Below are 25390 nucleotides of genomic sequence, written 5' to 3'. Positions count from 1 at the left end.
CCTTGAACTAAAAAATGATATGCTGTTAATTTCAGGGTATTTGATAAAGCTGTGTCAGGGATGTAAATCTAAAAAATAAAGCGAAACCACACAGGAACAGTAGCATTGCTTTGATGGTGGATGCCGCCAGTTTGCAAAACCGAGCGGAGAATTTGTGCATGTAATAGTTTGAGCTGGTGTGAGAATGTGCGTGGCTTTATGCCAAGTTTAGTTTTTATACTTCGCGATGTGAGCGTGGAAATGGACGTACACAACATTTTTGTGTGTACGCACCATTTATACATGAGGCTCCAGGTGCTGAGGGTCTTCCAACTTATAATGGACTGGCATCCACACAAGTTATGAGTCCATAATTAGCACTCATGGTGCTGAGAGGCCACAGTTTGTCTTAACATTAAAACTGGATTAAGTAAATTCAGTAAAGGGATGACAGCATGTGTATGTGTGAATACCTGCCCTGTGATGTACCATTGTCTTGTACAGGAGTCTATCCTTCCTCATGAGTGATGCTGCTGGTGTATAGTCCATACCCCTAATGGAATGGAATAAACCAGCTGGAAAAATATACAAATGAATGTTTATTCATTGAAAAATGAAAAAAATCTCGAATGACTCATGTCATATAAGCCAATAATAAGTTAAGTCATCCATTTGTATGCTCACATCATGCAAAACTTATCTACTTTTACTAAATTATTGTTAAACTACTTTTAGAAAATGCCCTCATGAACAAAAAAAGTACATACTCAGACTCAAACAAGCATTTGAATTGTAGACTGGATGACCTGACGTATGCTCACACCAGAATTACACAGCCTGTCCTAGTCATTTCTTATTCTCTGTGGAAAGTCTACAAGCTATAATGACACTGAGGCGACACATAGACATGGTGTACACTGGAGTCATGGTGGTCATGGACTGCAGCATTGAAAGCAACTTTATTGATTGGAGGTATCAGTGGGACAGAGGGAATGAGAAATAGTCAGGGGGTCATATTAAAGATGTCACTGGACGCAGTTACACTATCCAATCTGTGACTCAGTCTGACAGTGGACCATACTGGTGTGAAGCCCACAGAGATGATCCTCCTCATCGCTCTCAGTCCAGTAATGCTTTTACTCTGAGTGGTAAAGGTCAGTGTGTGACTACAGGAAGGTCACGAGTGGTCACACTAATCCTCTCACATTCTAAAGATTTGGTCAATTGCCAGTCAAATGTCAGTGTACCTCTACAATGGACTGGCACCCCCCACCCCAGCCCTGAGTCATGAATTAGCCCTGATGGTGCTGAGAGGGCACAGCTCACCTTAACATTAAAACAGGATTAACTCCTTGAGGGCTGAATATTTTTTCCAAAAAAAAGATGCTTTCATACAGAAATCATCATAAAACGTCTGTTGCTGCATGCTGTGGCTGCCAGTTTGCCAAGAATGAGTGGCAGGCTTGCTGCCAGGCTGTCTTCACATGGCTGTGACAACAGCAGTGGCGGTCACGGTCGCAGTGCATTACAATCTGAATTCTACATCTTGTCATTGTTAAGTGGCAGTCCTCCCTGGTAAACATTGTTAGTACTACCTGGGGACTGATCAGCTGAAGCTGGAACCTCACTTGTATCAAAATCTGAGTCCAACAAGTCAAAGTCCAGTTCAGAGAAGATAGGTAAGACATCGTTCACGGAGTATTTTGCTTTTCGCATTCACTTTGATCTCTAGCCAGATGTCAGTGCCATTTTTGCCGTTGTATGCGCCTTGCTACTCACGTGAGCGCAGGGAGTCTCGATCAAACCAATGAATCTCTTTTTCCTTCTAGCAACGAGTGTCCAATGTAGCGGTTGGTTTTGTCACAGTTTACAGTTGATTACCATCATCAACTCTTCCTTTTGACAATAGTCAAAGTCAGAGGTGACTGTGTGCAGAGGGTGCAGACCTTTAAATATCTGGGAGTGCAGCTGGATGACAAATTGGACTGGACTGCCAGTACTGATGCTCTATGTAAGAAAGGTCAGAGCAGACTATACTTTCTGAGAAGGTTGGCATCCTTCAACATCTGCAGTAAGATGCTGCAGATGTTCTACCAGACGGTTGTGGCGAGTGCCCTCTTCTACGCGGTGGTGTGCTGGGGTGGCAGCATAAAGATAAAAGATGCCTCACGCCTGGTCAAACTTGTTAAAAAGGCAGGCTCTATTGTAGGATTAAAGTTGGACAGTTTAACATCTGTGGCAGAGCGACAGGCATTAAGCAAACTCCTGTCAATCATGAAGAATCCACTGCATCCACTTAACAGTATCATCTCCAGACAGAGGAGTAGCTTCAGTGACAGACTTTTGTCACTGTCCTGCTCCACTGACAGACTAAAGAGATCGTTCCTCCCCCACACTATGCGACTCTTCAATTCCACCCGGGGAAGTAAATGCTAACATTAATTTTATTTTAATTTTTTTCATTTATATTACTATTTAATTTAATATTGTTTCTTTGTATCAGTATACTGCTGCTGGATTATGTGAATTTCCCCTTGGGATTAATAAAGTATCTATCTATCTATCTATCTAGTCGACATCACCTCTGAAAGAGTTAAGCGATTTCACAAAATAGAGCATGTGTGGTTGTGTGTGTAGTCTCATGAGTGATGCTGCTGGAATAAAGCCCTTACCTCCTCATGGAATGGAATAAAGCAGTTAGAAAAATAAATGAATGTTTATTGCACATTTATCAAAAAAAGTGAAATGTGAAGAACAAAATACAAAGACATGCATACAACGAGCAATGATAAAATCAACTAATGTATAGTTATAAAATGTGGATTGCTATACAATGGAAATATAAATTTTAAGTTTATGAACATTTGTATCCCCAAGAGCATCTGCCTTGCATTTATTTGTATCCTTTTCTTGAATTTAGGCACTTTGAAATTCCCTTTTCACGCATACAGAAACATACATACAATCACCAATGATAAAATCCGCTAACGTAGAAGGTGATAAAATGTGGATTGTGCTACAATGAAAATTTGAATTATAAATTTGTCGGTATGTGTATTCCTAAGAATATCTGGCTTGCGTTTATTTTTATCCTCCGACAACGGTTAGCATGTAAACTCCGACACATGCTGCAAGTGGTTTGTTTTGTGTCAAACATTAACATTAAAAGTTTCTAACTTTTCTTAGCTTGTAGTTTTTACGATTATTTCAGTTACTTATCCTGTTTATTGTTTTTCTCCTCTGAATCTCTACAGAGCTCTTCACCATGCCCACTCTGACAGTCCACCCCAGTACCACATTATGGGAGGGAGACAATATGACCCTGATGTGTTGGTCTGCTTGTCGAGTGCAGGGGACACAACTAAGATACAAATTCTACAGAGACGAGGAATCTGTAAGTCAAGGAGCTTCAAAGTCGGAGCTCAGAATTCCATCAGCTGGACATGAGACGTCCGGCAGTTACTGGTGTGAGGTGGAGGCAAAAGGGAAGAAGACTAAGAAGAAAACAAGTGAGCAAGTGCAGGTGATCGTGAGAGGTGAGTGCAGGTGTCTCTTCCACTAATTCATGTCTTTCTCATAATTTGTGATAACCTCTACCATTTTGCTTTTCGTTCCAATGACATTATGATAAGAAAAATGATAAGCCCTTCTTAACCTCCCAAACACCTCCTGAGTATTCTGTAATGTTGCATGGATGGTTCTAAAATTGTGATGTGAGCTTCATCTAAGTCAGGAGTATCAAACTCAGATCCTGGTGGGCTACAAAGGCTGCAGGTTTACAATTAAACTGTTTTCTTCAAATCTATCCAATTACTGTGACTAATGGATCAGGCTGTGTTGTCATGATTTTGTTTTTTAATTGATTTGCATTTGAATTGCTTCACTAAGGGTTTCTTCAACTTTTTAATCTGCTCACCTAAATAAGAAATTTGGTACCTTACTGGGACCGAAGAAGAGGATAATAATCAAAGTGACAGCAGAACCATAAATAGACAAACAACAGTGGCCATATGTTAAAGATAAAAAAGTCAACTGTTTTGTTTCTTTTCAGGCATGTTTCTCACATGAATAATAATAAGAGACAAGTGGAAAGCAAATGTATGAGGAATATCCAGAAAAAAAGGTTACAAGTTTTTTTTTTCGAAGGTTGGCATACCTGCGTGTAGGGGGGTCCTAACAGTCAAAATAAGCCCAGGACCACGTCAGTCAGTTGTGAAATGTCATCACAGCAAGCGAGTTCGTCAACCTCTGCTGAGGCCGTTTGCTCCACATACCGCCGATGCGAGATTCGTTTGGTCATCAAGTTCCTCACTTTGCGTCGCGAATCCGCGGCCGAGATCCATCGTCAGCTTGTGGAAACTTATGAAAAGAATTCTTGGGTGGGAAACGTTTTTCCAACGATGAGGAGGTGAAGGAGACAGTGGAGAAGTGGCTTTCGGAGGTGGCGCGGAACGTATTCGACGAGGGAATAAAAAAGCTGGTGCCCAGGCCCAAGTGCATCGAAGTTGACGCCAATTATGTTGAGAAATAAACACATATTTTGGAACATACCCTGTAAATTTGGTTGAAATATATTCATTTTTCGATTTTTAACAGCTGTTGTAACCTTTTTTTCTGGATATCCCTCGTATTGTTAATAAACCAATTATTATTGTTCAAAACGTTTTGTAAAGTTGAGAGAAATACATTTTTAGGGTGCAGTGAAAGCATATAAAAGAATAGTATTAATGACCACTTAACTTAGTTACTTTATTTATGGCACTGGATATGGAGTAAAGTAATCAAGAAATAATTAATCAATGCAAAAAAAAACTTTTTCATATGAGTTCCATTATTAACCATTAATTTTTCTAAATGAGTTCCCAAATACTTCAATAATCTCTACTTTTTATATAACTGTTCAATAAATTAAATAAGAACTGTAGCTTAGTTATTCCACAAAAATGTATGCACTGTTAGCATTTTATGCAGTGACAGAATAAATCTTGATGAATACTTTGATGAACCGTGTAGTCTGGTATGTTTAATGCTACAGACTAAGATTGTGCTAATAGTCTACAGTTTGTCTCACACTTTGGATATTCTCTGCCATTCCTATAGTTCTTAGTGGTCCAACAAACATGTCCTCCACCAGACTGTCTGCGGGTTAAAAGTAAATAAATAAGCAAATCAATTGTAAATGAAGCATAAAAAGAGCAGTAACCAACTGGTAACCAATTAAGAAAGTGGCTGCAGCTGCTGTGGTCCTCCATGATCTAAGTTTGACATCCCTGAAACGTCACAATGGCAGATAAAGCTAATTTGACTAACCAGATACTCACAATCGGATCCACCCAGGCTTCATAGCATTTTGGGCAAATAAAATTGTCCAGCATTTACTTGGCAGAGGTCTCGACTTTGTCCCAATTGACATTCTGCACCTTCGTGTCTTGTACCAACGTTCTTCTCCAAGTGGTCCACGATGTCCTTTTGGTTGTTTGGTACCCATGTCATTGCTGTTTAACCAGACACTTTTAACCCACACTTCAAGTACACTTCCATCAAGTACTACATCACACGGGAAACTACAGGCTTTAGCACAGAATTTCCACTACAAAAGTCCAAGAGTTACCGATGGTGACTGCGCCATTGATTAGGTATAGAGAGGCAGAAACACAGAGGGCTTCCAGAGAGAGATGGAGCACTCAGGAGACATTCAAAGGATTAGCTGACTTTATATGTTGTTTTTCGGTATTTTATTACAAATAAATTCTAAAATAAATGTACAGCAATTTTTCACCCAAAAATAATTGTTATATGTTACTTACTCTCTGCAGTTTGTACTAAAAGGTGAGAATTTTTTTTAATCTCATGGTTTTATTTAGAACTGAGATAACAATATTGCCAATAAAACAGGTGTCTATGGAGATCAATGCTGGCCAACAGCAAACAATACTATAAAATCCATGAAAAATCTCACGTCGTATAAGCCACATGTGACGTTGCCCATGGAAAACACACCTATTTCTACTAAAATATGCAACTTCAGAAAATGCTCTCATGGACAAAAATAGAATGTGCTCAGATGTGAATCAAGTCAAGTCAAGTCAAGTTGGGAGCATGCAGGACTTTACCGCATCCACTACACAACGAAACAACTTGAGATCCCAGTTGGCAACCCCCCATGGCAGACACGTGGTCCAATTCCACCCTCCGGAAATGATCTTCTATCTGCCGCAGCCAAGTGTTATGTGGGCAACCCTTCGGCCTGGTCCAGCCACTCGGGTCTCCAACAATGAGGATCTTATGAGCCGGATCACCCTTGGGGAAAATATTTGTAACTGACGCTCCCTCACGATGCAGGTTATGTGCCACATTCGGGACTCCATGAGCAACTGCTCATACAACACAAAGTCAAGCCAACAGTACCCAAGGATTTTCTGGAGAGGCACAGTACCAAAGGAGTCCAGTCTTCGTCTCAGGTCACTGAATAGCGCCCATGTCTCACAACCATATAGCAAGACAGGAAGCACCAGGGGCCTCATGTATAACGCCGTGCGTAGAACTCGCACTATAACATGACGTAAGCACAAAAGCGGAAATGTGCTTACGCACAGAAAAATCCAGATGCAGGAATCTGTGTGTATTCCAACTTCCACGTTCTTCCTCTATATAAATCCCGATCAGCGTGAAAACTAACACTCGTGCACGCGCTTTATGTAACGCCCTAACTCCTCCCAGAATTATGCCTCTTTGAATATGCAAATCAATATAAATCACCCTTAAGCTCAGGTGAAAAGACAATGGGAAAAGCACGGGGGAAAATATAATGATTTCAGCGAATACCAAGTGGAGGCAAAGGAAAAATATACTATTTGTTTAATTAAACCGTGGTATAATCAACAAAAGGAAGTTGATCGAGTGACATAGCGTGTTGGAGAAACTTGAAAGCTCAGATATCAGTCGCCGTGAAAAGGCGAGTCGTAGCCTACCGTCTGAGTGTCATATGAAAGCTTTTTAGGGTACAGAGAAAAAAAAGGCACAGTGGGGAAAAAAAGCACGAAATGACAACTTCAATCTCAAAATTTCCACTTTAATCACGTAGTTTATTTTGTCATTAAAGTAGAACATCATAAACGTCATCTTAAAATCATTTACTTAACCAGTTTCTCAAATCACATCGTAATTAAAGTAGCACGTTAAATACTTTGTTTTGTATTTGATCTTCTATGTGATCTATGTGTGTGAATCACTACTTGCTTCTTAAACCGGCTCTCTTCCTCCAACTGGACACAGAATCCATTAAATTTGTGATATTACAGCTCTCTGAATAACTAAAATACTGTGATGTATACGTGATATCATTAAGAGTTAAAGCACGTTATTAAACATGGGTTTTACAGCGCAGCGATTGTGCACGACCATCGATGAAATTATTTATTGCAGCAGTACAGTCAGGGACGTCTCTAGGTTTGTGGTGGCACTGGGCAGAAAAAGAATCGGTGGCTCCTTCGCCCGCCAATGTCAGTGAGGTAGCTTATGCACGGCGGATGGCCACGTCCGTTGCAGACACTAGCCGCTTGTGCTCATGACACAAGCATTTAACTTTTGTCGAAAATTTGCCGCTGCATTTTTAGCTGTGTCGTTATTTTCTCTTTCTGTTTTATATTCAATATATATTGGCGTGGCCGCCCATGCAGTTCTTGCTTTTCTTTCTCCAAGTAACCGATCCCCACACAATCAGCTCTGTAATAGATGTTAAGCCATCTGTAAACTTAGAGCGCTGATTCTTTAAAAAGTTTAAGGAACATTGAAATATCTTCGTAGTACATGTTTATTTATTCTATCCTTCACGCCAGTCCCAGTGAAGAATATAGATTATTTAAATGAAGTTAAAGTTTTACCTGTATAATATAATAAACATATTTTCCTGCATTTCACCTTAAAAATGATATCGTCGTCATATGTAAATTTTCTTTATAAAGTGGCTCAGGTTGTACAATATTATAACTGTAGTGCAAGTTTACAGTGAGGTAATTGTACTTATAAGTACAAACAGTTCTACAAGGAGCAGTGATTGAGTGCGTTTATAGGTCTTGGGATTAAAGTATTTCTGAACCGCGAGGTCCGTACAGGAAAGGCTTTGAAACGTTTTGCAGTGGCTGAGAAAGCGTGTCCCTGATGCTGTATACCGATAATTCTCTTTCCGATCAGCTGCTGCTGTGATTCACACTCAGATACAGTGATATAAATACTCTGAGTGGTGCAGTGAGAGGAATATGGAAAAAGATGATCCGCTGTGGCAACTCCTAACGGGAGCAGCTGAAAGAAGAAGAAGAAGAAGGTGCAGTGAGAGTAACAACGCTAAAGCAGTTATGGTATTTGGAATACTATGGCTATTCCCTGGACCATTATATTGTTACAAGTTAATTACAATCAGATGCGTTACACTAATAAACAATATGCAGTTAGTTTCAGTGTATTTATAAAGCCGCGTCAGGAAAATAATGAGTAACCACACAGGAACAATAGCACTGCTTTGACGCTGGGTGCCGCCAGTCTGAAAAACCGAGCGGAGAACTTGCGTACGATAAGGTATGAGGTACCGTGGAAAAGTGCGTGGCTTTACGCCAAGTGTAGGTTTTATACATCGCGATTTGAACGTGGAAAAGTTCTTACGCAACATTTCTGTGCGTACGCACCGTTTATACATGAGGCCCAAGGACTCTAAAGACTTGGACCTTCGTCCTTTTGCATAGGTATTGGGAGCACCACACACCCCTTTCCAGCGACCTGATGACCCCCCATGCTCTCCCATCCATTTAGTGACTTCATAGGAAGAGTAACCAGAGACATGGATGTCACTGCCAAGGTAAGTAAACCTCTCGACAAGGTCAACACTCTCTCCGCAAACAGACACGCTACTGATTGATGTTCGCAAGAGGTCTTTAAAGGGCTGGATCTTGGTTTTTACCCAGGACATTTGCAAGCCCAGATACTCAGAAACCTGGCTCTGTCTCTTGAGTGCCCCGATCAGAACCTCCATTGACTCCATGAAGATCACAGCATTGTCAGCAAAGTCAAGATCCGTGAATCTTTCTTCACCAATAGATGCCCCACAGCTGCTGGACTCCGCGACCTTGCCCATTACCCAGTCCATACAAGCATTGAACAGACTAGGAGCAGAACACACCGCTGATGAACCCCAGAATCAACTGGGAAAAACACAGAGTTTCTGCCTCCTCTCTGCACAGCACTCGCAGTACCAGTAGACAGGATGGCCATGATATCCAGTAACCTTGAAGGGATCCTGCGAGCCCTGAGGATGTCCCACAGAGCAGCTCAATCAACTAAGTCGAACGCTTTACGAAAATCGACAAAGGCAGCAAAAAAACTCTGCCGATATTTGCATTTGCGCTCCATGAGAACCCTCAGTGCCAGGATGTAGTCAATGGTAGACTTCTTTGGTGTAAAACCAGACTGTTCAAGTCCCTTGTAGATGAGCAAGTGCATACAGATCCTATTGAGGACGACCCTAGTAAGGACATTACCCAGAACCGAGAGCAGTGTTATCCCCCTGTAGTTGCTGCAATCCAGACGATCACCACATCACATTAGGATCGGCAGTCGTACCCAGTTCTGCAAGTTCCTCAAACAAACTGCATGCAAACCCATTAGAAACAGCCTGGTCTTGGAGTCTAGCCAAGTCCAAGCTAATTTTTCTAGCAGGTGGTAACCTACTGTACTTAAGCTGGATCCTAAGAGTAACAACAACAGATCAGAATTCACAAACTGGGCACTTCTGTAGACCTTGCAGTTTTGCAAGAGCCTCCAACATCTGCCCATGAGTATATGATCAATCTCCTTCACTGCACTACCAGTATTGGAGTACCAAGTCCAACAATGTGGTTCTGAGCGCTGGAACCAGGGTCCAGCGATTCGCAGCTCCTGACCATTTGCAAAGTCAAAGAACACGGAGCCACTTTCGCCATGGTCAGCAAACCCATGAGGACCGAGACAATCCTCATAGCCAGCCCTGTCAGTGCCAGTGGCTGCATTGAAGTCACCCTTGACCAGAGGAGTGTCACCTCTTGGGCATTTAAATTACAGACTTGGTGAGCATATGTGCTTACATCAGAACAACACAGCCTGTCTTTCTCATTTTCCCTGTAGAAAACCCAAAGGCTACACTGACACTGACGAGTCAGACAGAAGATGTGTATTTTGGAGACAACGTGACCATGGACTGCAGCATTGAAGGCAGCTTTACTGGCTGGAGGTATCAGTGGTACAGAGGGAATGAGAAAAACTGGGGGAGTCAAATTAAAGATGTCACTGGATGCACTTACACCCTCCAGTTGGTGACTCAGTCTGACAGTGGAGTGTACTGGTGTGATGCCCACAGAGATGATCTTCCTTGTCACTCACAGCGCAGTAATGCTGTCACTCTGAGTGTTAAAGGTGAGTGTGTGACGACAGGAAGGTTAGGAGTGGTCAGTGGTCAATCAGTGGTATCCACATTGGTATGCTTTGCTTAAGAAATCATAAGTATAACTCTTTGAAGGTTTAGCAGGTTTTCTTTTAAGTTCATTTGAACTTTGACAGCACACTTCTGAGCACAACTGAAAAGTGACACACGCATTCCTCGTCTTCTCTTCTCTTTAGTTTTCAATAATATTGTGCTGCTGAGAAGCTCTGTTTATTGTTTTTTATTTCACTTCTCAGTTTGTGAAGCCCTGCTTGAGGGAATATAAACTAAAGTGAGAGTAACTGATACAAATTCTCTTGGCAGATACAGTAAAAGAGTTTGCAAATAGTCAATAAAAAAAATAAATTAAACCATAATATAGTTGTATGACAAATTCAAGCACAAGCCGTCCAATTCACCTGCAGTCAGCTTTGAAAATATTAAATGCAGAATGACTTACAATCTTGTTGGTCGGAGTCACATTAACTTGCACATTTTTGGAATGTGTTGTGAAAGCCAAAATAGCAATGGAAAACTCACCCAGACATAAGGATAACATGCAAACTCCACTCAAACAGTGACAGGGTCACAAATCAAACCCACTCCTCTAGCCACAGTGAGAGCATGCTGTGCATATAAAAGTCAAAAATCCTTAAAGGAGAAGCCAGCTTCCAAAGACAAGCCAATTGGATGCCAAAGGTAACAGGTTTTTGGCATTTGTTTTAATGTGCTCTGTTTATCTATGACAATGGCGCTCCCCAGAGGGTGACGTTGCGGAGCTCTCCAAGTCAGGTTATTTCTTTTTTCTTTTCTTCTTCTTACTTTTATGTGTCAAGTTAAGACGCACTCTGCAAATGTTCATTATAATCGGGCGACATTATTACAACTGAGAGAGCGCAGCCATATCGGACTTTTGGACCCGATCTCGCTGGAATTCCACCCTGAGCTAGCCTGCTCTGCTCACTTGACGCCAGGCCGGTCCCTTCACCATCTCCATTCACCACCTGCTCTTTTACAGAAAAGACAGACAAAAATGAAGGACTCGATGGCAGCAGCAGCTGCTTTCTCTGTTCTCCCCTTCACACACTTGTTCTTTTCATGTTCTTTTTTCAGCTACGAACGTGACTTTGATACCATCTCATAGAAGGTCTATGAAGGTGGGAGGCTTAATTTGCACATTTATTAATATATTGAGACATTATTGTCATATGTGCAGCATACATTCCATTCTTACTTGCATGTGGTCTTCAACAAGCAGCATGTCACCACTACGCACCATTTTTCTTTCGTCTGATCCTGTTAGGGGTCGCCACAGCAGAATATCTTCTTCCATATCTTCCTGTCCTCTCCATGGTGCTCTGTTATACACACAATGTTCATGTCCTCTTTCACCACATCCATAAACCTTCTCTTAGGCCTTCCTCTTTTCCTCTTCCCTGGCAGCTCTATCTAATTTGCGCCTTCCTTACCTGGAAAATGGCTCAGATTACAGCGCAGATACGGCTCGCAGCTAAAGCAGATTTGAGTCGATTACGGTCACGGTATAAGTGCATGCCATTGATGGGTGATGCAAGGAACATTATAAATGCTGAGAAACTCTTGTGGGATTCCACCCAACGGGACAACACACGGAAGAGCGTCCCAAAGCAATCACAGTCTCCCAGCACTGTAGCAGTTCGCCATAAAAGCGAATCCGAAAAGATCGCTGACATGCTATAAGCGCCTGCCGTTGATGGGTGATACAAGGGCATAGTACTGCTTGGCCACGACCCTCCCTGATTGCTGTGTCTGCGTTTAGGAGAGCGGTAGACCCCATTACAATAAATAACCATGCTGTTCCTGTTTCAAGCTGAATAAGTACTGTGACTCAGCCTCATGTTTTGGGGTACAATCAAGGACTCGCACATGACCATATGCAATATGTGATTATTGAATGTTATGTATTCAAGCACTGTAAATGTTCATTTTGAAGATTAACAATTATTGTTTGTAAATTTATCTGCATGTCACCTGTATTTTGAAGATTACTTACTTTAAATTTAAAATAAACAACATCAAACAACTCTTTTTCAAACACAGGACACTGTGAGCTTTGGATTTAAAAGCTGAGCTAAAGAAATAAATGCAGACTCTCAGTGTGAAATTCCTTTTTTTTTAAAAAACCAGGCACATCGAGTCTGGGAGATTTGATTTTCCTTGTGATGACTTTGTGACTTTTCTGTCTCTTTCAGTCTCCCAGGATTCTTCTCATTTGATAGTTTCATTCATTATCAGAGCCAGTCTGTTTCTTTTGATGCTTCTGCCGGTACTTGTTGTATATCAGATAGCTGAAGGTGAGTGGACAGCACATACCCTTACACTCCACTGAGGGGCGCTGTTTCGTTTGTAGTGTGCCTCTTTCTCAGTAAGGCAGCAGTGGACTTGAGTGCAGGAGGGACTGAAACACTGGAGCTCAATGGCCATGACAAAGATTTTGAAGAGAAAAGAAAGACAAGGGGATCAGGAAAGTGAACGGGTCTTTTAGTCAGTAGCTTGCACAAGAGGCCCTTGCAGAAAAAAGTTAAAGAACTGATAATTATGGGAGATACTCAAGAACAAGAAGACTGGTTGTGAAGTATCCCACTCTTTATTTATGCAAGTCCTGCGTCAAGGTTCTCCATTTCTCTTGTATCCTTCAACACTAATTGCACACTTTCTGTTATTATCACTGCGTCCATTTGGTTCCTCCTGTGCAAGAGGGTTTGCGTTTTCTTGGATGTCAAAGAATGTCTGAAATTCTCTGTGTTTTAAATGTTTATTTTTTATTTTTTCTAAACTGCAGGGTTTCCATGCTTTGACTGTAAGAAGGCCAGGTGAGTTTAAAATGAAAGACATGATTTAAAATCTTCCATTCACTTTCAAATATTTTATGTATTTTTGAAACATTAGGAACAAGATGGAAACCAACCCTGAATAGGACAGCAGGGTCATGCACAAATGCACACGCTCACACTCTCACTTGTACAATATTAATTTGCCAATTAAGTTAACATGAGGTGGCACGGTGGCGCAGTGGTAGCGCTGCTGCCTCGCAGTTAGGAGACCTGGGTTCGCTTCCCGGGTCCTCCCTGCGTGGAGTTTGCATGGTCTCCGTAGGTTTCCTCCCACAGTCCAAAGACATGCAGGTTAGGTGGATTGGTGATTCTAAATTGGCCCGGGTGTGTTTGTGTGTGTCCTGCGGTGGGTTGGCACCCCGCCTGGGATTAGTCCCTGCCTTGTGCCCTGTGTTGGCTGGGATTGGCTCCAGCAGACCCCGGTGACCCTGTGTTTGGATTCAGCGGGTTGGAAAATGGATGGAAGCTAACACGCAAAACTTTAGAATGTGGTAGAAAAACTAGAGTATCTGAAAAATAACCAACAGAGAGAAAGAAAAAGAACAACTCCAGAGCAGGGGTCTCCAACTCCAGTACTGGAGAGTTACCATGAATGCAAGTTTTCATTCTAACTCTCTTCTTAGTCAGTGACCTGTTTTTGCTGCTATTTAAGCATTTCCCTTTATTTGAATTGACTTTTCTTGAGACTCTAACCGCTGAATTGATTCTTTTTTCCTTAAACAGCACCTAAACATAAATTTGATGTGAAGTGAGCCAACATATGGCCATCTAAGTTGGGGTCTCAAACTCCAACCATCTTCACTTCATTCAGTTTGTTCATTTGAAGCCAATTCTCCTTGCTAATTAAACCCATTATTTAATTCAATAGCGCTCATTCTGCCATGGCGAACATTTCCAAAACTGTTGATTTTCTTCTTTAAGAGCGCTGTCAGAATGTTTTGTGGACCTTCACCTTTCTTTATTTTCAGTTATTGTGTGATGGATGCAGGTTGTTGTTTATATGTTGGTTCATTTGTGCCTTAATATTGTTTGGTTGCTAATTAAGGAAAAAAGAAATAATTAAGGGGACCGTAGTCTTAAGTTGTGTACCAATTAAAGTTAAGGCAAAGAGTTAATTAGCAGCAAAATCTGGTGACTAATTATGAAAAAGGTTGGGATGAAAACCTGCAGTCACAGTAGCTCTCCAGGACTGGAGTTGGAGACCCCAGAGGCTCAAGGGTTGGGATTTAAACACAGGACTCTAGACCTGTGAGGCAGGAGCGCTAAACTCTGCACTGTAAATTTCTTAGAGTTTTCTCAGTACTTCTTTCTTGGCTGTAGATGCATTAGCCAAGTCCATAAGCATATTTCCCTTTAATGACTTCTATCAACTTTGTTTTGGCAAGGTGGCACAGTGGGTACTGCTGCCACCTCTCAGATTTAGTGTCCTGGATGAGAATCCCACTCCTTGTTACTGTCCATGTGGAGTCTGCATATTCTCACTGTGTCTATGAAAGTTTTAATCCCACATTTCCAAAGATAAGCGTGTTAGATTCATTAGTTATTCCATATTGGTCTAGGGTGTGGGTGTGTGTGTGTGCGGAAACTGTGATGGACTGCCATCTTGACATTTTTCCAGGGGTCTGTGGATATGCTCTGTTACCTTACAACCCTGTGTTGAATTAATCAGATATAAAAATGTTCCATCTTTGAGGAAATTCTCTCTGATCAATTCACTGGAACACATTAGCGGTAAACCTTTTGGTATTCAAGTTTACATTTAAAATAGATCAGAATTGAAGCGTTATACTAAAATATATCATGTAAACCATTGGTAATCACTAAGAGTGACTTAGTAGGCACCATTTCTGCATAATTCTAGGACCCTAGGTTAGCTTTCCACCCTAATCAGTCAATTTGGAGCATATTCTTAAATCCATAATGGATTTTCAAGTACGCCAGTTTGTTCCTACATTCCAAAGAGAAAGTAACGTCGAACAGTCAACTGTGAGTTTGTGTCTTGAACTGATTGCTCGTTTTTCAGTCTTGTGAAGTTCTACAAAATATTCATTTCACAACTAAAATACATTCTTGTTGATTTTTTTGTTTTTAAGACATTTTTATGGTTTGTAGTTCTGTGTCATTTTGTCTCAGTTGATGTCACATGCATGTCTGCATTTAGTGGGTATATTTGACTTGGTTTCTGTTTTTAATGAAAGCACAGTAACATTTTTTATTGCTGTGTTTGCTGCATTGGTTTTGAACTACAATATATTTTAGTTTTGTGTTCTGGTGTTTGTTGTTATTTGTATACTTTGATTATTCTTGCGCTCATCCAGAGCTAGTCTGCATTAGGCAGTCACTCTACTAGGGTCAGGTTGGCTTGTCGACTATCAATAAGACCTCGATTAAAACATTTTTATGGTTAATTTTAGAGTACTAAGGATCTCATAATGTTTGTCACTTGCTGATTACTGTCAAGCCTCTTTCCACGAAGGTTACAGTAAATTACTTTACCTCTTACTGTGTTTGTTCAAATGGAGGTTTGGCATTGTTATGATCAACTGTAGGAAAGAAGGTTAAGAGTGAAAAACTTCAAAACATGTGATTTAGTGATTATATACTGTATATACAGTGGAACCTCAGTTTGCGAGCATAATTCATTCCGGAAACGTGCTCGCAGTCCAAAGCACTCGTATATCAAAGTGAATTTCCCCATAAGTAATAATGAAAACTCAGATGATTCGTTCCACAACCCAAAACTATTCATACTTAAATGATTAATACAAAATATAAAGTAAAAATACATAAAACAAATTAACCTGCACTTTACCTTTGAAAAGAATCATGGCTGGTGTGAGTGAGTTTCTAAACTCACTTTCTAAACAACATTATAAATGCTGGGAAACTCTTGTGGGATTCCACCCAACGGGACAACACGCGGAAGAACGTCCCAAAGCAATCGCAGTCTCCCAGCGCTGTAGCAGTTCTCCATAAAACCGAATCCGAAAAGATCGCTGAAATGCTATAAGCACCTGCCGTCAATGGGTGATACAAGGAACAAGGAACATTATAAATGCACAGGGCACAGTACTGCTTGGCCACGACCCTGCCTGACTGCTGTGTCTGTGTATAGGAGAGTGGCAGATTCCCGTTACAATAAATAACCACGCTGTTCCTGTTTCAAGCTGAATAAAGCTGGTGGTGCAAGACAGGGACTCGCACGTCACAGCACACACACACACAGCCACAATGCTGTAGTAAACAGTATACACTTGTATGGATGTTGACTATATGAGTGGGGCACGCCAGACGGAGAATAGGAGACGATTGCCCACAATCCCACAGCGAGAGAGAGAGAGAAGAACCATCGGCTCAGTTGTGATTACATGACGCTCAGAAGACAAAGTGTATACATACTACTCGTATTGTAAGACGTCGCTCGTTTATCAAGTCAAAATTTATTAAAAATTTTAGCTCGTCTTGCAAAACCAAGTTACTTGTAAACCGAGGTTCCACTGTATATTTTTTTTTCATAAATCCTTTAACAAACGCCTGAAAGTAATTCATTATTAAAACCCCAACCACAACCAGCAATTTACTAAAAATGAAACAGAGATTAAGTAGTCAGTGGAACAAATGAAACAAGACAAAGCATTAAATAGCCAAAAAAAAAACTCAAACTAATAACAAAACAAGAAATATTTTTGTACCGCCTCACCTTTTCCTGGACAATAATGCTATAGCTTACCACGCTATAGCTTACCACACATACAACCTACAAAGTGAGTGCAAACCCTTCTTATAATGTTAGTCCTTTTTGCTATTACGTTTTCTGAGAGTCTCCCAAACACACTATTCTAGATGAGCAAAGATTTATTTTAGCTCACCCAAGTTACATTCTGGTGACTGTCCCGTCTGCTTCTGTCCCAGTATGTGTCTTCGAGGTGGCCACCTCCAAAAGTGGGAATGAATTCAGATCCTTGAGGACAACACTAAGTGTTTGAGTCGGTTATTCGAGCTGCCCTGTAGGACATCCTGAGACTTTGTGGGATTCCCCACCCAAGTTGCTGGATATCATAGCCAGCCTGTATACTGGAACTGTGAGTGTTGTGCAGAGTGGAGAGAGAACCTCTGTGTTCTTCCCAGTTGATTCTGGGGTTCTTCAAGGGTGTGCTCTTATTCCTAATCTGTTCAGTGCTTGCATGGCCTGGGTGTTGGGCAGGATTGTGGGATCCAGTGGCTGTGGGGTATCCATTGATGAAGAAAGATTTAATGATCTTGACTTGGCAAACGATTCTCTGATCTTTATGTAGTCAATGGAGGCTCTGATTGTCGCCCTCGAGAGACTGAGTGAGAAGCCTGAGTGTCTGAGCTTGCGAGAGAGATCCAGTCCTTTAATAACCTCTTGGGCCCAGCCATCAGCAGTATGTCTGTCTGCTGGAGAGAGTGAGAGGTTTACTTACCTTGGCAGTGCCATTCATGCCTCTGGTGACTCTCCGTATGAAGTCAGTAGACAGACTGGGAGAGCATGTGGGGTCATGAAGGTGCTAGAAAGCAGTGTGTGGTGCTGCTGATATCTTTGCAAGACAATGAAATCTTTAGAGTCCTGGTGCTTTCTGTTTTGTTACATGGTTGCGAGACATGGATTCTATCCAGAGACCTGAGACAAAGACTGGATTCCATTGGTACTGTGTCCCTTCAGAGAATCCTTGGGTACCTCAGGTTTGACTTTTGTGTCCAATGAGTGGTTGCTCACAAATGAGGCACATTAGCTGCATTGTGAGGGAGTGTCAGTTATGTCACTATGGCCATGTGGCACGATTCCCAGAAGGTGATTCGACTTGTAGGATCCTCATTGCTGGAGACCCAAGTGGATGGACATAACACCTGGCTAGGCAGATAGAGGGTAATTTCCAGAGGGTGGTACTGAACCACCTGTCTACCTAGAGGGATTGCAACCGGGATCCTGAGGTGTTTCATCGTGTTGTGGATGTGGCAACACGCTGTACCAGTGCATGCTCCCCAACCTGACCTGAAGGTAAAGGTGCCGACACCTTTTTTACATCACACAGAAAATTCCCCTTACATAATTCCCAAATAATATCTCACTTTGCTCATTTACTTGCAGTCAGAGCTACTCTATCTGCTGGCTTCTGTTTGCCTACAGTTTGTCTTGTTTTACATTCATTTGAACTTTCAAGGCTCATTCAGACACAAAACTTCTTATGTTTGCAAGTGTTAACTCTAAATGCTAGTAACTGATTGGTCTGTATAGCATTCCATCAAAAAAACCTCATATGCTAAAAATAAGAAAAACAATGTCTTGTCCATCTTGAAAAGCTTAGAGATGAAAATCTTAATCATTCTCCGCTCTCAACTTTTCTGTAAATCCAATGTGACTCCAATTTTTAAATTTATTTTTCTTGTAGGAAAAAACAGCAGGGAATGTATGTGAATGTCCCCGGCAATGGCACTTTCCAGATGGAAGCAATCAATGAAGAAGGTGGAAAAATTTTATATAATTTGTTTTCAATAAGAATTGAATGTTGACTGGTTTATAAGCTGAAGTTGCTAAAGTTAACTTAGGGATGAATACGTTGGAAACTAAGAAAACAGCAGCATTTGTGGTGCACATAGATTGTGGAGTAACATAGATGTTTGCAAATTACAAATGAAAGCCTAATCCAATTGTATCCACATTTCTTCACGTGTTTAAAAACAAAACAATGTAGTCGCTGGTTAAAGACCTTTTTCAATTTCCTCATCTTTACCTGGGAGGACAGTTTCAATCGTTTAGGGTATCAACCTGGAAAACTGCCAGGCCACAAATGTGAAAGGAAATACCAGTTGAGCAGCAAAAACCATGGGGAAGGCACGTCAACCCAAATGAAGTGGTCAGTCAAGCTCTCTAGGCTTCCATTATATATTGGAATGATCAACACATTGATAGAAGCTTTTTATAATACATAAAAAAATGAGATATGGCTTCTTAGCTTGCAAGTGTATACACTTTAGTGCTCTTAACTTTTTATCTTTTTTTTTACAGAGGTTCGTACAACATCTAACGATCATGTTCACTATAACAATATCTGAAAATGAACAGTAAATAAGCAGGGTAAGTCTACTTCAGGGTTACAGCTCATCAAACTGACTCCACCGATTTCAAAAGTGTTATTTTTCTTGAATTTGAATCTTTTTTTCTTGTGATAGTATGATCATTTATGACTTTTCTTAATACATTTCACTAAAAAGCAAAACTACTGTTTTCATTCCATCAAAACAGCAGGACAGACCACCGTCTCTTTAAAGTCTGTTTATGACTGAGACTCAAGTAAACCACAAGAATCTCAGTAGGTACTCCTGGCTTATATGCTGTGGCTGGGTGTGGAAATGACAGACAGCTTGATGAATATTTGGGGTGACAACTGGGTCATTCCACTATAACATTAAAAAAATAAATGTTATGCCTGTCTTGATGTCATTGCCCAGGCTAGTGGGCCAAAAGAAAAGGGAAAATTGCAATACGTTTGCAGGAATTAATGATTTTGGGGAGCTCCATATCCTGGGTAGTCAGACAAATGACGACATCTTCTGGGAACCCAAGGGTCCTTATAGTCAGTTAACCAGAAGGGGCGGTGTGGTGTTATGGGTCCACAGCTCGTGGAGAAAAGGCCATTGATTTTAAATAAATAATCACCGCACCCGAAGCGGCTTCGTGAGGGGGGCGTTGTTGTAGCGAGCCGCGGGGCAGTCGTCGATGTGGGCGTTTCTCACCGTGTGCACAGGTGAGGAACTGCCCACATTCGTGATTGCTCCCGTGGCTAATGCTGCAGCTGTGATGGCCCCTCATGTTTTAAAAAGAAGCGCGAGTCGGTGTGGAGGGGGAGAGAGAAAGGAAAGGAGAGGACGGAGGTTACCGGGAGCAGGAGAGGAAGCAGACGGTGCGTGAGTGTGGTGAGCGCGCGATCGAGCGCTCGTGAACAGCTGCGGGGAAGCTGGGTGTTAGGCCGACACCCAGACGTTTGTGTTGATGTCGCTCCCGCTGAGCGATCAGGTAGCGGGAGTGACCAGGGAAGGCGACTGGCCACAGAGAGGCCATGGAAAAGGCAGCGGAAGTCGGGAGACTTGGTGCTGGAATCCCCAACGTGGGCGACCTGGCCGTTGTGGGAAACCAAGTTCTCCGGGACTGGGATGAGTGCCATACCGAAGCCAGGGATCGGGAGGTCTCCAGTCTCGTGCGTGTGTTTCAGGAGGGCAGCTGCAGAGACCGTCTTGCCTGCTGCGATGCCCAAACGGGATTAGCAGGTGAGACGCTAACAGAAGAGCATCGGATTTGTTTGTTGTTTTAAGACTGCTTCCTAAAGAAGATTTTAACCTCTCGTTTTTAAGGATGTGTTTGTTTTTCTATTTATTGGTTTTACTCCACGTTTTCATTTTGTGGATTATTTATTGTTTGAAACTGCACTATTTATTGGAACACTGTTTTTGTTTTGTTGACTGCTTTTAATAAAAGCACTATTGCACTTTTTGTATACCACCCCTTGCTCAATTGTTTATTTGCCTCCATTGACTAGCTCACTCGGCAACATTATCGACGGTGTTGGGTTCATGTGCTTCCAATATCAAAGGGAGTGTGGAGCCTGAACCCACATCGTCACAGGCGGGGCTGGGGGTCCTCACTGGGCAGCTTCTCATTAGTGCTGGGAGAAAAGGAGAGAAGACAGTTAGCTCTCTTATCTTAGTGGGTCATTACATACCTCAACAGAGCCATGGAGAAGATCCTTGGACGCAAAAGTGACATATACCTGACAATGTGAAGACCTCCAGCGTTTTAAATTCAAATTAACTTCCACTTTTTCAGAAAATTAAGAGCAGGCAGTTAAGCTACATTTTCCAATCCACTGCCATGTCCCTTCCCCTACACTTCCTTCTGTCGGTTACAACTACTGACTGTGACTTTCTTTGTTTAGTTTTTACAGAAGTAATGTTTTGTGGTTTCTGATGTCACAAACTGTGGACTGAAGCCATCTCAATGTCTTCTGCTTGTGATGTTGTTCCTTTATTTTCAAATTGGCCCTTCTGATCTGCATAGAGGAGAAATGTGTCATGGTTTAGGCTGAATATTGATGTTTTGCAGTCCTTTCCGTTTAGAGAAACCATATTGTGTACCGTTTTCAGGGTCTAGGGGTGTGGTCTCTGGGGTCATGACCTTGGCTTAATCAGCAAATGGCCTTTTGCTCTGAGCCTTAGCCAATCTGCGGATAAAATCCTTATTTTCAATTTGACGTCTCGTGTGATTATTTTTCATGTCTTGCCTGGTTTTCGACTTATTACGTGATATTTGATTTTGAATTTTGCCTCTCATCTGGGTTTTAATCACTTCGGTTTATTTTTATTTTCTTTTGTTTGCCTTTTGCTCCCACCTCCCAGTTTTCTCAAGATTAGTTATATTTTCCTGCAGAGCTAAGGTACAGTTTGAATGTGTGGTGTCTCTGCTCTGGTGAATAGAAGTGCTCAGTAAATGAAAATACGATTTCAAGGAAAGAATTCTGAAGAAAAGCCATTGGGTGCCATGCAAGTGATAAAGTCTTTCTGCCCGAGTCTCTTCAAAACGGCAACAAGTTGAGATCTGGAGGTCCCCAGGCTGCTACTTTTACCCAAACTGCTAGAGGAGCCATTATGCCAGCACAATTGTCATAGTCAAAAGTGTTTCAGTTCCTTTTAATACTATCAATCAATCAATCAACATTTATTTATATAGCACATATTCATACAAAAAAATGTAGCTCAAAGTGCTTTACAAAATGAATAGAAAAATAGAAGACACAATAAAAAATAAACGTAAGTCAACATTAATTAACATAGAATAAGTAAGGTCCGATGGCCAGGGTGGACAGAAAAAACAAAAAAAAAACTCCAAAGGCTGGAGAAAAAATAAAATCTGTAGGGGTTCCAGACCAAGAGACCACCCAGTCCCCTCTGGCAATCTACCTAACATTAGTCAAACAGTCCTCTTTGTATTTAGGGTTTTCATGGAAGGACCTGATGATGATGGTCACGTAGACTTCTGGCTTTCAGTCCATCAATGTTTTTTACAAATGTTATTTATTTGACGCGAGACCCTCCTTATTTCATTGACATTTCTTCCCCACTTTGTCTATGCAAAGCTAAACAATTCAGGTCAAAGCAGCCTCCCCGTTTTCTCTTTTCTTTCTTCCTTTTGCTTTGTACGGCTGATTAAACAGTTCACTTCCACATTCTGTGTGACATTCATCTACTTATCTACAAATCACCTTTACTTGTGTATGACCAACATAATCGTTGAATGTTCTGATTCCTGTGTTTGCCGCATTCCTCCTTTTGTGAATATTAAAACACACTGTAAGCATTAAAAGGAAAACTAAACAAATAAATCAATACAAAATCTGTGCTCATGTCCTGTTTATTTGATATTTTTAACAAATCTGTCACCTGCTATCCTGGCTCAGCACTCTGGTGGAAGCAGCTGTGGAGGTTTGAGCTCTCAGGTCCTCTCACCTTCTCTTTTGGAGCCTTTGCTTACTTTTTTTCAGGCAATCAAATTATGTGATTGGTTTGCTCCCTGGAGGTGTGGCTAGGGGCTGATGTGGGTGGGGTTCCTTCTTCATGTTGGAGAGGTTTGTTGTGAGGAACAGGACTGTGCGCCTCTCCTTCTGGTGCCCTCTTACTGTGCGTCATTGGTGGTCCTACTGCTGCTTTCAGATTTTGGTAGTTTTTTTTTTTTGCTTAGCCTTTTTTCTAATTGATAACTTTTATGTAGAATCACATTCTTGTTTTAAAGTCAAACAGTGGCCTTGGCTAGTTTTAAAGCTTTAATTTAATATGCTTTTTTCATTTTTAATACATTTAATATTGGACATTATAACAGTACAGTGACTAGAGTTGCTACCTTAAACTCTAGAAACCTGGGTTCATTTTTAACATAATCCCTTTTGACCATGGGCATGGACAGCATGGTGGTGCAGTGGGAGCGCTGCTGCCTCGCAATAATGAGACCTGGATTCGCTTCCCAGGTCCTCCCAGCATGGAGTTTGCATGTTCTCCCCTTGTCTGTATGGGTTTCCTCCCACAGTCCAAAGACATGCAGGTTAAGTGTATTGGCGATCCTAAATTGTCCCTAGTGTGTGCTTTATGTGTGTGTGTGTGTGTTCCCTGCAGTGGGCTGGCGCCCTGCCCAGGGTTTGCTCCTGCCTGGCGCCCTGTGCTGGCTGGGATTGTGTTAGGGTAGAGCAGGTTGGATAATGACTGACTGACTGACTTTGGACCGTGTGAGTTTTTCAGGGCAGTACAACACACCCCCAACTATACAAATAGCAGCTGTAAATTGTCCCAGTATGATCACTGACGTCATAATAACTATTCACAGTGGCTCTAAAATCCATACTGACCCCAACTCTCTCTTCTGTTTCTTTTTCCTTTGTGGTGGCGGCGCTGGCTACTCAAAGCATCATGATGCACCAACATTGATGGACTGAAAGCCAGAAGTCTACGTGACCATCATCATCTGGTCCTTCCATGAAAACCCTAAATACAAAGAGGACTGTTTGATTTATGTTAGGTAGTTTGCCCAGAGGGGACTGGGTGGTCTCGTGGTCTCAACCCCTACAGATTTTATTTTTTCTCCAGCCTTTGGAGTTTTTGTTTGTTTTTCTGTCCACCCTGGCCATCGGACCTTACTCTTATTCTATGTTAATTAATGTTGAGTTATGTTTATCTTTTATTGTGTCTTCCATTCATTTTGTAAAGCACTTTGAGCTACATTTTTTGTATGAATATGTGCGATATAAATAAATGTTGATTGATTGTTTGATTGATTGATTGAATCGTGTGTAAAATGTGCCTTCGGATGCGCTGGCATTCTGTCCAAGATTGGTTTCTGCATTGTGCCCAGTGCTGCTCACGTAGACTTCAACTCCACAAGACCATAATGTTCAATGGGAGAAGTGGGCTGCAAAAGTATAGATGGATTTCCACTCTTGAGTTTGGTTCTGAATCATTTCTCTTAGAAAGGTGGTTAACCCTGATGCCTCACAAATCTATTATTACGTTTGGCTCTTGTCTGCTGTCTGTATGATTTTATTTTTTCTTCCTTCTCAGGTTTTCCTTCCGTCTGTGCCACGACTTCCAGGGTTGGTTCTCTTCTTTTCACCATTCTTGGTGTTGTAGACTCAGACTTACTGTGGATCCAGTGATGGACATGGAAGACTTAAAAGATTAATTAATGCATTCTTTGCTTGCTTTCAGAACTGCCCAGTTACCCCATGTCCCTTGTAATGTGCTAAAAAAATAAAATGTATAATTACTATATTTAAAGTGTTACTAATCAGAATGCATTTAAATTTAAAATCTGAAAATGATTTTTTAGATTTTATTATTAGGAAAAACTTTTTCTTTTTTTATATAACTTAGCATAACACTTTGAAAATGTACAAACATAACCAAACTCATTTTTTATCATATATGCTGCTTTTTTTGATGAATAAGTAAGGACAACGTGAAATCTGTTATGTGGTGTTTTCCATCAGCGGACTGGACTAGGATTTAGTGAGGACTTCATGATTGTTACATGTATGTTAGCATAAAAATGGATTAATGTACAAATGAAAAAATTTTAAAGCCATTTACTCATAACAGTTTTAATGTAAGTGTTTAGATTTGCTGATTATTTGTATTTTATGTGCTGTACGTTGTCCATTTTAAGACATCCTCGTCCCTCATTCCAAACTCCATGCTACCTCCTGCCAAAAACCACATTGGCATTATGCTGTCCAACAAAGTGCCATCCTCTCTCATACTTCCTCCATCACATCTGAGACCCCAAAACGAGAAAAACGCAGGATGGGCTCCTCAAGCTGGGTTAGTCATCAATAATTTAAAAATGAGTGGGAATGTATTTTGGGTAGCCAATCACAACACGTTCTTCCCCTTTCAACTTTCTTTGAAACTTCTCCATGCTGCAGGTTCGTTATGCATTTTGCCGCTTTGCTTATACAACGCTATTTGTAATGTGCATTTTTACCATCTGCATTTTGCACATTGCCAGTGATTTAAAGCATAACAGGTTTAAGTT

General features: G+C 41.2%; 1 protein-coding gene across 1 annotated transcript in view; it reads left to right on the top strand.

The window, feature by feature from the left end:
- LOC120518888 (Fc receptor-like protein 5) overlaps nucleotides 1-24559 on the top strand; it is a 37523-nt gene extending 12964 nt beyond the window's left edge. The window contains exons 4-10 of the mRNA XM_039741898.1: nucleotides 3234-3515; nucleotides 10132-10419; nucleotides 12658-12759; nucleotides 13248-13278; nucleotides 18711-18784; nucleotides 19328-19396; nucleotides 24418-24559. Coding sequence (XP_039597832.1) covers nucleotides 3234-3515; nucleotides 10132-10419; nucleotides 12658-12759; nucleotides 13248-13278; nucleotides 18711-18784; nucleotides 19328-19374 — 824 coding nt within the window. The 3' untranslated portion in view covers nucleotides 19375-19396; nucleotides 24418-24559. The remainder of the gene's footprint in view (nucleotides 1-3233; nucleotides 3516-10131; nucleotides 10420-12657; nucleotides 12760-13247; nucleotides 13279-18710; nucleotides 18785-19327; nucleotides 19397-24417) is intronic.
- The last annotated feature ends 831 nt before the right edge of the window (nucleotides 24560-25390 follow it).

The sequence above is a fragment of the Polypterus senegalus genome, chromosome 18, assembly GCF_016835505.1.
Source record: "Polypterus senegalus isolate Bchr_013 chromosome 18, ASM1683550v1, whole genome shotgun sequence".
Classification (NCBI taxonomy): domain Eukaryota; kingdom Metazoa; phylum Chordata; class Cladistia; order Polypteriformes; family Polypteridae; genus Polypterus; species Polypterus senegalus.
This window is presented reverse-complemented; position numbering and strand designations above follow the sequence as displayed.